A 14,444-nucleotide genomic window follows, 5' to 3' on the forward strand; every position below is an offset into this window, starting at 1 on the left:
GTAGCAGTGCCACTGCTACACACAATTCCCATAGGTTACAGAGGCGCTTATACACACAGTGGCCACAGGTAGCAAAGCCACTTATACACACAATGGCCACAGGTAGCAGGGCCACTTATACACACAATGGCCACAGGTAGCAGTGTCGCTTATACACACAATGGCCACAGGTAGCAGTGTCACTTATACACACAATGGCCACAGGTAGCAGTGTCGCTTATACACACAATGGCCACTGGTAGCAGAGCCGCTTATATACACAGTGGCCACAGGTAGCAGAGTTGGTTGTAGACACAATGGCCACAGGTAGCAGAGTTGGTTGTAGAAACAATGGCCAAAGGTAGTAGCTGCATTTATACGTACAGTGCCCACAGGTAGCAGTGTCGCTTAGACACATAATGGCTACAGTATTACTTTTTTTATTAATCCAATGTCCACTGGTAGCAAGTATGCTCACAGAAGTTCAGTGTGTGTGGGGGGGGGGTTTGGAAAGGGGGTGGGTTCAGTGAGCTGGAGGTGCCTATCTGTGGTGCTGATCAACCCGATACAGGGAATAACTTGTAGCGGCTGCGGATGGTGTCTGAAGTGCTACGTGTGGTAGAGGAGTGGGTGCGGGAGGGGGTCCAGAGGTGTTGCGGGTGGTGGAGGGGTGGGTGCAGTGGCACGGATGGCGAAAAAGGAGCAGAGGTGCTGTGGGTGGGGAAGGGGGAGGTGTGGAGGGGGCGCGGATGGGGGAGGGGTCTAGAGGTGCTGCGGGTGGGGGAGGTGTGGGTGCGGAAGGGGAGTGTAGATGCTGTTGGTGGGGAAGGGATGGGTGGCTGTGGATAAAGGAGGGGGTCTGGAGGTGGTGTGCACGGGGGATGGGCGATGTAGTGGGGGTTTGTTTGGGGAGGTGGGGTTGCAGGGATGGTGAGGTTGGGAGATAGGTTCTAGAAGTGCTGCGGGTGGAGGAGGGGTGGCTGCAGGGGAGCCATGGATGGGGTCCAGAGGTGCTATGGGAGGTGGTCCAGAGGTGCTGCGGGTGGGGGAGGTGTGGTAGGTCCACGAATGGGGGAAGGTGTCTATGGATGATGTGGGTGGGGGAGGGGGCCAGAGGTGCTGTTGTTGGGGGAGTGGCGGCTGCGGGGGTGTGGTGGGGTGCCAGATGCACTGCGGCAGGGAGGGGGTGCTGCGGGTGTGGGTGCTACAGGTGGGGGAGGGGGTGGGAGGGGGACGTGGTGGATGCTGTAGGTGGGAGGGGGGGCAGATGCTGTTGGTGCCGCAGGTGGGGGAGGGGAGGAGGGTGCGGGGGTGTAGCGGGGGTGGAGAGGTGGGTATGGGGGTGTGGGGGTGCTGCAGGTGGGGGAAGGGTGGTGGGTGCTGCAGGTGCTACGGGTGGGGGAGAAGTGTGTGCAGCGGGTGGGGGGCGGATGTGGTGGAAGCTGTGGGTGCCGTGGGATGGGGAGGTGCGGGGGGGGGGAGAGATGGGGGTGGGGTGGGGGAGGGTGGGGTGGAGGGTGCAGGGGTGTAGTAGGGAGAGAGGTGGGTATGGAGGTGGGGGAGGTGCAGGGGTGGGGTTTGCGGGTTGTGGGTGATACAGGTGGGGGAGGGGGAGGGGCGGGAGTGCCGTGGGTGTAGGAGGGGCGTGTGCCGGGGGTGGGGGACAAATGTGGTGGGTGCTGCGGGGTGTGGGTGGGAGTGCCGTGGGTGGGGGAAGGGCGGGGGGTGCTGCGGGTGTGGGTGCTATGGGTGGGGGTACAAGGCGGATGTGGTGGATGCCGTGGGTGGAGGGCGGATGTGGTGGATACTGTGGGTGCCGCAGGTGGGGGAGGTGCGGGGGTGCCGTGGGTGGGGGAGGGGCGGGTGGAGTGGAGGGTGCGGGGGTGTAGCGGGGAGGAGAGGTGGGTATGGGGGTGGGGTGGGGGCAGCCGCGGTTTGTGGGTGCTATGTGTGGGGGAGGGGATGGGAGTGACGCAGGTGGGGGAGGGGCACGTGCCGTGGGTGGGGGATGGATGTGGTGGGCGCTGTGAGTGCCGCGGGTGGGGAAGGGACCTGGGGTGCTGCAGGTGTGGGTGCTATGGGTGGGGGTGCCGTGTGTGGGGGAGGGGCATGTGCTGTGGGTGGGGGAGGGGCTGGAGTGTCGCAGGTGGGGGAGGAGCGGAAAGTGCTGCAGGTGTGGGTGCATTGGGTGGGTGAGGGAGTGACGTGGGTGGGGGAGGGGCGTGTGCTGCTGATGGTGGAGGGTTGGGAGTGTTATGGGTGGGGGAGGGGTGGGGGGTGCTACAGGTGTGGGTGCATCGGAATTGGGGAGGGGGCGGGAGTGGTGCGGGTGGGGGGGTGCAGGTGGGGGTGTGAGTGCCATGGGTGGGGGAGGGGGCAGGGGGTGCTGCAGGTAAGGGTGCTACGGGTGGGGGAGGGGGCGGGAGTGCCATTGGTGGGGGAGGAGCTTGTGCTGTGGGTGGGGGAGGGGCGAGAGTGTCATAGATAGGGGAGGTGCGGGGGTTGCTGGTGTGGGAGCAACAGGTGGGGGAGGGGGCTGGAGTGCTGCGGTTGGGGGAAGGGAGTGTGCCGCGTGTGGGGGGAGGGTTGGGAGTGCCGTGGGTGGGCTGCAGATGTGGGTGCTATGGGTGGGGGAGGGGTGGGAGTGCCGCAGGTGGGGGAGGGGTGGAGGTGCCGTGGGAGGGGTGCTGCAGATGTGGGTTCTATGGGTGGGGAAGGGGGCTGGAGTGCCGCGGGTGGAGGAGGGGTGGGAGTGCTGTGGGTGGGGGAGGTGCAGGGGGTGCTGCAGGTGTGGGTGCAATGGGTAGGGGAGGGGGCGGGAGTGCCACGGGTTGGGGGAGGGGAGTGTGCCGCGGGTGGGGGGAGGGGCGGGAGTGCCACAGGTGGGCTGCAGATGTGGGTGCCGCGGGTGGGGGAGGGGTGGGAGTGCCGCGGGTGGGGGAGGGGTGGGGGGTGCTGCAGATGTGGGTGCTATAGGTGGGGTAGGGGGCGGGAGTGCCGTGGGTGGGGGAGGGGTGGGGGTGCTGCGGGTGCTATGGGTGTGGGAGGGGGCGGGTGTGCTGCAGGTGGGGGAGGGGGCGGGAGTGACGCGGGTGGGGCAGGGGCGGGGTGTGCTGCAGGTGTGGGTGCCGTGGGTGGGAGGGTGCGTGGCATGTGCCGCGGTGGGGGACGGATGATGTGAAGGCTGTTGGCGCCGCTGGTGGGGCAGTCAGAGTTCGTCCACGGCATTCTCCTCCGGACTGTGCAGCAGCAGCAAGACTCACCAGCTGCAGTGCCACCAGTGTGCTGGGAGTGTACAGGGAGGAGGGAAAGAGGGGACTGGGCGGAGATGGGGATGGGACTGGGTGGGGATGGGCGGACCAAGGGAGGGGACTGTTCCCGCCCTGCATCCAGCCACCCAGATCTGTGCCTGTGATCCGCCCAGCGTTAGAGGGCCAGGCACAGAATCACAAGGCTATTATATAGGAGATGTGGGAAGGGTTTTTATAGCATGGGCTTTCTCTAGGATCAGTCTTGTCATGCTCATTCCCCACGAGGGCATGAGCTTTATGACACTATTGGAAAAAAAGGGAATGGGGAGTGCCAATTCTCTTTCTTGGACATGTCATCAAAAAGTCTAGTTTCATCTCTGCAAAAGACTATTTTCATGCTGAGCTTCCTCCTGCAATCAGTAATACAGGAATGCAGTGACTGGTGAAAAAAAACTATTAGTTCTATTGTAATCCATCACATAAAAAAAGTATCTTATTCCACTCATACCTTGTAATCTATTGGCATAAGCTAACACAAATATGTTTTCCAAAATGCTTAAACCAGTTTTATACAATTAATAACTGACATAAGCCAAATTATTAAATAAATTTATCAATTTTTATGTTGAGTAACAAATATGATTAGTTTGTCACTCCAAACTTGTCTGTCTCTGTTTTTTAATGAATGAAGCATATTGTAATTACCCAGTTTTGCAAAAATGTTAATAGCTCACAAATATTTTTTGAGGATGAAATGTAAATATACTTCACATTTGTCAAAGATAGTTTACTTTTAACATAAAATATCCAAATGTCATTCAAATTCATTAAAATATTGGAGAAATTGGTAAATGTACATATATTACATTTTGGATTTTATTTTTGTAAATTGTACAATTGAAAAGAAACAATGCATGTTTGGTAAACTGTATGACTGAAAAGTGAATTTTGTTGCAATTGTACACCATTTTCAGGGTAAATTATTTAAAAAAAATGAAAAAGAAATGCAGAGAAGTATTATCAGATTTATTACATAAAATATATATTTATTCTCTATTTAGAAATTATTAAATATACTTGCAAAAGAAAAAAAAATCACATTTTGTAATAATCTTTTAATAGCATTTATTTTTAAAGTTCCAACAAAATTATTACTTGTTTGAGAATTCTTAAGACAGATATGGTTGTACCAAACATAGAAGGTTATGGGCATAGTCTGATTTCTTACTTTTTCCATTTTCTTTATTAAATATGGATATTAAAAAATGATACATTATGATGTACTATTTGGTGCAATTAAATTTATGTTTGTATATACTGTAAGTCTTATTTCAAGTCATATAAAAATGTCATACAATGTAATGCTTTAATAAATTTAAACGGGCAATTATTATTGATCCTGACATACATATTTAATGTTAAATATATTATTATAAAATTAAAAGATGCTTACCTTTCTCTCCCTAAAGCTTCAACTATTACGATTTAACTCCATTGTGTCTTTTGAAAGATAAACAACCCAGTATACTAAATTGAATCCTGCAAAAGCCACTGGAAACAGTATTCTGGCATATTGATCTATTTTACTAGTTCCACTTTGTGGACATGATGAGATTCCTAGTTGTGTAAGATCAGGTGTGGGCACTTCTGTTTGTTGACAATATGGACCTCTATAGTGTGGTGTGTTGTCTTCAAATGATATATTGCCTTGGGAAACCATTGAGTTCATTCTTTTCTTTAAGTTGCAGTTGGAATCAGAGTGCTATAGACACAAAAAATTGTTGTAAAAAGGAAATAGGTTACTAAATGGAAATCATAAAACAGCAATATGCTATAATTATAACTGTTAGTAGCTTATATGTAGTATATCACTAGGCAATAGATCTTGTAATGTATAAATTACAATACAAAATATTCTTGAAAGTGAATTGTTATACTAAGGTAATAACTGTTTAAATTATTTATTTCTAAAGAGACCCAAGTATGTTTTTATAGTTTTTTTTTAAATAGAATATGTACCTTGAATAAAACTTTTTTTATTCTTTGACCATTATTCACTGACATCTTTTTTGACCTGCTATTCTTCTTAATGTTTAACATAAACTCAACTAATCTTCATCAAATTGAAAAAAACCTGTCCCAACAAAACCAGTGGTCAAATATAGCATGGAGATTTTTGAACTATAAGAAAGAGACAATTGCAAAGAAATTATACAGAATGATAACATGGGTTCTTGAGGTCTTTGAGTATATGCAGCTTATAAGCTTCTTCGGCTCCTGGGCTGCATAGAACATGTGACTATTTTATGACTGAGTTGCCATGCCAGTAAATATTGATTTTATGCTAGTGAATGTTTGTATCTCTATATATCCTATTATGAGTACTATTCATTTATCTTTGGGGTCTTCTTTGAAAACATTCAAATATATGGACCATTTCTTATTTGTACTCCTTTTACAGAAAATAATGTAATTTATTGTGTCTCAAAACTCCAACATTTTTCTTCAAGAGTTTTAACATTTTTAGTTCAATATTTTTATAATGACTATAATTTCAAATCATTTATTGTTGTTTAGCCAACTTCACCTACCCTCTACATACCACCTTCTGGCCACAATTACCATGTGCAATTTTAAAAAGTTTTCATTCTATTTGATAAATGTTAAATTTGAAAGGAAATAGTCAAATGGCTTATGGATTTTAAGGATTGATGAATCAGAACTGACAACACATAACGTAGTAGTAATAGCTTCAAATATGTCTAAAAGTTTGTAAACCACAAAATACAATATCTGGTTTGTCTTTCTGTGGGTGGAATGTACTTTACTAATGGAAAAAATGCAGTCAAAACTCAGAAATTAGGTTTTACCACAGTTCCCATACATACAAATCTATGGGGCAGATGTATTAACCTGGAGAAGGCATAAGGAAGTGATAAACCAGTGATATGTGCAAGGTGATAAAGGCAGCAGCCAATCAGATCTTAACTGTTAATTTACATATTGGAGCTGATTTGCTGGTGCCTTTATCACCTTGCACATATCACTGGTTTATTACTTCCTTATGCCTTCTCCGGGTTAATACATCTGCCCCTATATACTGTATAGCATTGCCAAATAGAAGCTTTTATGAGAGGATCCCTCCAAGTGTCCCCTGAGACTCGGCATGGACTGGCTGATGGTTATGAATGTTCAAAAGGACTACCGAGTCATAAACCTGAAAGTCCTTACATTACAATGGATAGCTTTTAACAGAAGAGCTGTCCTTTGCAATTTTAACTGGAAAACTATATGCTTAACAGGATTATGTATGTGGCTATGAGTGTTGAAAAAAGAAACGTAGTTTGAAGAGCTCTTTGTATATACCACATTATAATAGAGACTAAATAGAGGTCTTCAAACAGCAGTTTAAGAAGCACGATTTCTCATTACTTTAAAAAACTGATTTTCTAATACTGAAATGTGCTATAATAGAAAACAATAAAAAAATATATTTAAACCAATTTCTAGTTAACGATAAACTATTCAATGTGTAAATGTTTCTCCAGTAATTTGGTCACAGGTGTTCCAGATCTAACAGCAGTGTTCTAATGTGACTGATGATGATTAATCGAGCTATTTGGCAGGCAAATATAGTTTTTCCTGGATCTCCTTCATTTATTAGTATTTTTCATGTTTGGTTCTGCAAACATCTGTGTTCCAGGGCTTTATCATTTCTTTTTATGGACCATTATGTGGATGTAGCAATTGCCATGATTAGTAAAATCATTTGGACTGGAACGTTATACAAATAATTTCATTTTTGTCAAAATTATCTAATCATAATTCCTACCATTGTTTTCAGGGCTACCATATTGAGTCTGAATCAGAGTTGATTGCAAACTGGTCATAGTTTATGATTGAAAAAAACACAGCTTAACATACAATATTTAATCCTGTATGCTGCAAAATGCATTCAGGTTGGCATTAGTAGCAAGTGCACCAGTTTATGCCAGGAGTTTGTAACATACATTTATGCCCATGTTTGTAACTATTATTTTGCTTCCAAAACATTCAAACTCTATTAAGCATCAGTAAAACTCAAAATACCACTTTATTGATGCAGGAGCAACTCACCATCTTATGCACAAAAAAGCAAATTGTTTTTTTTTTAAACCATGGTTTCATTTACCTACACCCTGTAAGCAATAACCCAGTGGGTACAACACTTAGGCCAAATTTTTGGAATCCCTACTTATTTTATTGATATATTATAAATTGTGTGAACTGGTATAGCCTGGCCCCAAAACAAAATATTTATTGGGGCCCTTGATGCTGCTCTATCTCTGTAGCTTCCTGCTCTGCTGTCTGAAAGAGCAGGGCAGGGGCCCTCATGTTAGTGTGCACTGTTCAGTGCAGGTGGTCTCAGGCGGAGCAGAGGGTGATTTGGCAAGAATGGTATGTTACAAATATATTTATCATAGGAAAGAAATCTATTAAACAGTTGTTTGCAAACCTTACCGTAATAATCTCTTCGTCTGAGGTTACCGTCACAGCCACTGCTGCTAAGGCAGATTCTTTAGCAACTTTCATCATTGCCTGTTGAGTCTGTAGGTTGGTGAAATAATTAACTGCAGCAAACTCAATAAGAGCCGAGAATACAAAGGCGAAGCAGACAGCAATGAACCAATCCATGGCAGTAGCATAGGATACTTTTGGAAAGGAGTGTCTTGCACTGATGCTTAATGTGGTCATGGTTAGAACAGTTGTAATTCCTTTGAAACAGTAAACAAAACAGAGTAATTTTAGGATTCTATATTTAGGCCATCCATACAGTAAGTGAAATATAATGGTAAAATTCTAGGGTTAAATCTATGAGAGTGTATTGGATCCCGGCGTATACGATGCCGGCAGTCAAGATACCTACCGACAGTGGCATCACGATGCTCAGGATCCTGAAACCAATTTGGTAAGGTAACTATCCCTAACCCCTAAACTCCATAACCCTAACTCTCTTTTCCCGCAGTCTGACCCTAACCCACCCCACAGCCTAACCCTAACCTTCCCCAGTAATGCCTAACCCCCCCCTCCCCCTTTCCTAACCCTAACCCTCCCTCCCCCACAGCCTAACACTAACCATCCCCTGATATGCCTATCCCTAACCTTCTCTCCCCGCATCCTAACCCTAACCTTCCACTCCCGAACACTAACCCTAAACCTCCACACCTCCATCCTAAACCTAACCTCCCCCCCCTTCCACGGCATACCAGAGTGGAGTCCCAGCAGACCTCAATTGGGATTCCAATGTTTGGGATCCCGGCGCCAGCATTTCAATCCATGTCAGGATGTCAGAGTCTGCATTCCGAGCAGTGTTGGGATTCCGGCATCTGGATTCTGACTGCAGGGATACTGAACTCCAGGATCCTGACCAGATCCCAAATCTACTACTGTACTGTATGCGAAATGAATGGATTTACCACTATGTGAAATAGATGGATTTGGTACATTAATGGCTATATTGTAGTAACCTAAATGGAGTACTCCATTCTAAATTTTTTAGTAAGAGCTGCCTTAATACTGTACAATAAGGTATTCACATGCTTACTTAGACTTAGAGAATGAGTAGTTGTGTCCTTAAAACAGATACCATTGAAAAAATATGCACTCTGTGCAATCTTATCAGTATCTACAACAAAATAGTCTTCTGTTTCTCTGTAAGAGTCATATTTACTATCACACTCATCCTGGCAATAGAAAATATTTTTTGGGTTTTGGGGGACTTATGATCAATAAAATAATTTCACTGAGGCAGTTGAGTGATGCCTAGCACCCTAGAATGTATTGGGTTTTGCCTAACTCTATCTCCTAAGTCAAATTGATCTTTACCAGATCTTGCTTTGAGTAAAATGAGCATTTCTCAGTGGAAACTTGGTGGTGACAATGTAATTGCACAGAGCATCTTGTAGAAACGTTGTGGGAGTGTCATCGGCAAGTAGCCAGAGTTCTGTACTATTCTAAGTGCTGCATATAGGAGAAGAGAAGCCCGTTTCTGACAGATCTATTGTACCCAGCATTGGACTGGTACAAGTACAAATACTGATGATGACAGTCGCAGCAGTGGAGGGGAAAACAGTGGGTGGATCGCCATCACACTTAGGGGGACATTTACTAAGCAGTGATAAGAGCAGAGAAGTGAGCCAGTGGAGAAGTGCCCATGGCAACCAATCAGCACTGAAGTAACATCTATAATTTGCATACTATAAAATGATACGGCGCTGCTGATTGGTTGATGGGGAAATTTCTCCACTGGCTCACTTCTCCGCTCTTATCACTGCTTAGTAAATGTACCCCTTAAAGTCTTACAGATCCTTGCATTAGCACCACAAGAAATATTAGAATTAGGCTGCATGGCATCAAGCAACCACAGCTGTGCATACGATTCAGAATCTACTGCAAAAAGTATAAATGGAAAAAAGAACACATACAAAATAGAAAAAATTTATATTTTTTGTATTTTGTAAAAATGCTTAATTATTCCTAGAAGTTGTACATAACAATTACATTTGTTGAATAGTTTCTTTTTTTTATGTAATATGTTTTGGATTGTGTTTTGATGTAACTATGCTAATATTGGATGTTTCATCAAAACTTAAGCCTCTTTGTGACAAACTGTAAAAAAAAAAATATATAACAAAGATTTTTTCTTTAGATCCTTGGTTTATCAGAGGATTATGACAGCTACATAATCTCATCTGTAGTCATATCTGTGACATTGCGCCCCATACATGGAAAAATCTGATCACTCAGCACTGATCAATTTGGACATACACATGGCTGCTTAAATTGGACAGAGACAGTCATTTGGCCAAAGGCACAGTTAGTAGTGAGCTGGTGGACTGCTGTCAGTTCAAATTGAAATCCAAGTTCAGTTTTTAGCTAGGCCTACTATAGTTAGCTGGTGATTTCACATATACTGTAAGCAATATTCTGTTGCCAAATCTACAGTATCTTAAACAGCTGTCTTCTTATAAGGGTAGTTTTAATGAACAAGTGAGTGCTCTTACAGTAAATCCTAATTTTTTTATTTTATATTTTAAAATACCTTGAAAATATTCTCACTGTGGTTTAATACACTAAAACTTTTTTACCCAGATAATTACAGTGGGTTTTTTGTGTGTTTGAATACATTTTGTGAGATAGCCAGGAAAGTAATGTTCACCACTAGTACTAATAAAAATGGTTATGTAAAGAACATATTTGGAGGTTATCATTATTTTTTGGAAGTCAAACAGATGAAAGGAGTTTCAGAATTTAGAACTACTGTAAATAATAATTGATAAAAATTAGTAAAAAAAAAAACTCTTGGAAAATGTAATTTATTATAAAAAATAAATAAAAAAAACACCAACAAAGGCAAAACCTTTTTTATACATCAACATTTTTTTTGTAGATCTATTTTGTTTGATGCAATAGTATAAGTTTAACTTAATAAATGAAATAAATTTATGCTACCAATAATTCTGGTTACTCTGAGGGCAAAGGTGGGGTCCTAGCCAGAGGCGGATTTCCCACAAGGCAGTACAAGTGGCTACCTGGGGCCTGATGGATCCTGGGGTGGGCCATCTGCAGCCAGCCATTTTTTTCCTTATCAAACTGTAGGGAGAATAAAGAGCTCTCCCTAGCCCATCCTCTGGGGTCATGCAGTTTTCCAGATTTTGGGATCACCATATTAGGGAAGGGCCGGGTGCCTGATGTGTGATAATACAGAGAATAGCAGCAGGAGAGTATCCTTACTGCTGACAGTGGGGTCAGAGGAGCGTGTTCTGAGCACAGATTGGTGGATCCCAGCACATGCTCATCTGACCCAAGCAGGGGGCGGGGCTACAGAAGCATGTTCAGCTTTTGTCCTGGCTGGCAGCGTGGAAGAGTAGGGAGCTGATGCTGGAGGCTACAAGATTATGATGAGAGTCTCTGTCTAGGTGTTTTTGTGTGTAAGTCTGACTGTACATACAGTGTGCATGCATCTCCATGTCCTCCACCCTATCAGCACTGTGTCTCTCTATGCCTCCCTCCTCCATCAGCAGTGTGTTTGTCTCCATGCCCCCTCCATCCACCAGCAGTGTGTTTCTCCATGCCCCCCTCAGGGTTTGTCTCCATGCCCCATCCCCCACCAGCAGTGTGTTTGTCTCCATAACCCCTGTCCCATCAGAAGCGTGTTTGTCTCCATGCCTCCTCCCACCAGCAGCAGTGTGTTTGTCTCAATGCCCCCTTCCCCCAAAAAGCAGTGTGTGTCTCCATGATCCACACCCCCATCAGCAGTGTGTGTGTCTCCATGCTCCCCTCTCACCATCAGCAGTGTGTGTGTCTCCATGCCCCCTTTCCCCATCAGCAGTGTGTGTGTTTTTCTCCATGCCCCCTTCCCCTATCAGCAGTGTGTGTATCTCCAAGCCCCCTTCCCCCATCAGCAGTGTGTGTGTCTCCATGCTCCCTCTCCCAACCATCTGTGTATGTGTCTCTCTGCCCTCCTCCCCCCCACCAGCAGTGTGTGTGTCTTCATGTTTTCTCCACCACCAGCAGTATGTGTCTCCTTGTTCCCCTCCCCCATTAGTAGTGTGTCCCTCCATGCCCCCCTCTCACAACCATCAGTGTGTATGTCTCCCTGTTCCCCTCCTGCCCAGTCACCAGTGTATATGTCTCCATGTCCCTCTCACCACCCCACGTCACCAGTGTGTACATTTCCATGCCCCCTCCCCCATTCCCAGTCACCAGTGTGTACATCTCCATGTACACTTTCCCCCACCCCCGATCATCAGTGTGTATGTCTTCAGGCCCCCTTCCCCCCAAACCTAGTCACCAGAGTATATTTCTCCATGTCCTCCTCCCCATGTCACTAGTGTGTATTTCTCCATGCCCCCCTCCCCCTGTCTCCAGTGTGTATTTCTCCATGTCCCCCTCCCCCTGTCACCAGTGTGTATTTCTCCATATCCCCCTCCCCCCTGTCACCAGTGTGTATTTCTCCATGTCCCCTCCCCCTGTCACCAGTGTGTATTTCTCCATGTCTCCTCCCCCTGTCACCAGTGTGTATTTCTCCATGTCCCCCTCCCCCTGTCACCAGTGTGTATTTCTCCATGTCCCCTCCCCCTGTCACCAGTGTGTATTTCTCCATGTCTCCCTCCCCCTGTCACCAGTGTGTATTTCTCCATGTCCCCTCCCCCTGTCACCAGTGTGTATTTCTCCATGTCCTCCTCCCCTTGTCACCAGTGTGTATTTCTCCATGTCCCCCTCCCCCTGTCACCAGTGTGTATTTCTCCATGTCCTCCTCCCCCTGTCACCAGTGTGTATTTCTCCATGTCCCCTCCCCCTGTCACCAGTGTGTATTTCTCCATGTCCCCCTCCCCCTGTCACCAGTGTGTATTTCTCCATGTCCCCACCCCCTGTCACCAGTGTGTATTTCTCCATGTCCTCCTCCCCCTGTCACCAGTGTGTATTTCTCCATGTCCCCACCCCCTGTCACCAGTGTGTATTTCTCCATGTCCCCCTCCCCCTTTCACCAGTGTGTATTTCTCCATGTCCCTTCCCCCTGTCACCAGTGTGTATTTCTCCATGTCCTCCTCCCCCTGTCACCAGTGTGTATTTCTCCATGTCTCCCTCCCCCTGTCACCAGTGTGTATTTCTCCATGTCCCCTCCCCCTGTCACCAGTGTGTATTTCTCCATGTCCTCCTCCCCCTGTCACCAGTGTGTATTTCTCCATGTCCCCACCCCCTGTCACCAGTGTGTATTTCTCCATGTCCCCCTCCCCCTTTCACCAGTGTGTATTTCTCCATGTCCCTTCCCCCTGTCACCAGTGTGTATTTCTCCATGTCCCCCTCCCCCTGTCACCAGTGTGTATTTCTCCATGTCCCCTCCCCCTGTCACCAGTTTGTATTTCTCCATGTCCCCTCCCCCTGTCACCAGTGTGTATTTCTCCATGTCCCCTCCCCCTGTCACCAGTGTGTATTTCTCCATTTCCCCCTCCCCCTGTCACCAGTGTGTATTTCTCCATGTCCCCTCCCCTTGTCACCAGTGTGTATTTCTCCATGTCCCCTCCCCCTGTCACCAGTGTGTATTTCTCCATGTCCCCCTCCCCCTGTCACCAGTGTGTATTTCTCCATGTCCCCTCCCCCTGTCACCAGTGTGTATTTCTCCATGTCCTCCTCCCCCTGTCACCAGTGTGTATTTCTCCATGTCCTCTTCCCCCTGTCAACAGTGTGTATTTCTCCATGTCTCCCTCCCCCTGTCACCAGTGTGTATTTCTCCATGTCCCCTCCCCCAGTCACCAGTGTGTATTTCTCCATGTCCTCCTCCCCCTGTCACCAGTGTGTATTTCTCCATGTCTCCCTCCCCCTGTCACCAGTGTGTATTTCTCCATGTCCCCTCCCCCTGTCACCAGTGTGTATTTCTCCATGTCCTCCTCCCCCTGTCACCAGTGTGTATTTCTCCATGTCCCCACCCCCTGTCACCAGTGTGTATTTCTCCATGTCCCCCTCCCCCTTTCACCAGTGTGTATTTCTCCATGTCCCTTCCCCCTGTCACCAGTGTGTATTTCTCCATGTCCCCCTCCCCCTGTCACCAGTGTGTATTTCTCCATGTCTCCCTCCCCCTGTCACCAGTGTGTATTTCTCCATGTCCCCTCCCCCTGTCACCAGTGTGTATTTCTCCATGTCCTCCTCCCCTTGTCACCAGTGTGTATTTCTCCATGTCCCCCTCCCCCTGTCACCAGTGTGTATTTCTCCATGTCCTCCTCCCCCTGTCACCAGTGTGTATTTCTCCATGTCCCCTCCCCCTGTCACCAGTGTGTATTTCTCCATGTCCTCCTCCCCCTGTCACCAGTGTGTATTTCTCCATGTCCCCACCCCCTGTCACCAGTGTGTATTTCTCCATGTCCTCCTCCCCCTGTCACCAGTGTGTATTTCTCCATGTCCCCACCCCCTGTCACCAGTGTGTATTTCTCCATGTCCCCCTCCCCCTTTCACCAGTGTGTATTTCTCCATGTCCCTTCCCCCTGTCACCAGTGTGTATTTCTCCATGTCCTCCTCCCCCTGTCACCAGTGTGTATTTCTCCATGTCTCCCTCCCCCTGTCACCAGTGTGTATTTCTCCATGTCCCCTCCCCCTGTCACCAGTGTGTATTTCTCCATGTCCTCCTCCCCCTGTCACCAGTGTGTATTTCTCCATGTCCCCACCCCCTGTCACCAG

General features: G+C 46.9%; 1 protein-coding gene across 1 annotated transcript in view; it reads right to left on the bottom strand.

Annotated features, from left to right (window-relative positions):
- Positions 1 to 4,364: 4,364 nt before the first annotated feature.
- The window catches only part of GABRA6 (gamma-aminobutyric acid type A receptor subunit alpha6), a 48,959-nt gene continuing 38,879 nt past the window's right edge, over positions 4,365 to 14,444 (bottom strand). The window contains exons 8-9 of the mRNA XM_063930585.1: positions 7,731 to 7,984; positions 4,365 to 4,992 (exon numbers count right to left, since the gene is read on the bottom strand). Of these exons, the coding sequence (XP_063786655.1) occupies positions 4,702 to 4,992; positions 7,731 to 7,984 (545 nt within the window). The 3' untranslated portion in view covers positions 4,365 to 4,701. The remainder of the gene's footprint in view (positions 4,993 to 7,730; positions 7,985 to 14,444) is intronic.

This window comes from Pseudophryne corroboree, chromosome 6 (assembly GCF_028390025.1).
Source record: "Pseudophryne corroboree isolate aPseCor3 chromosome 6, aPseCor3.hap2, whole genome shotgun sequence".
Classification (NCBI taxonomy): domain Eukaryota; kingdom Metazoa; phylum Chordata; class Amphibia; order Anura; family Myobatrachidae; genus Pseudophryne; species Pseudophryne corroboree.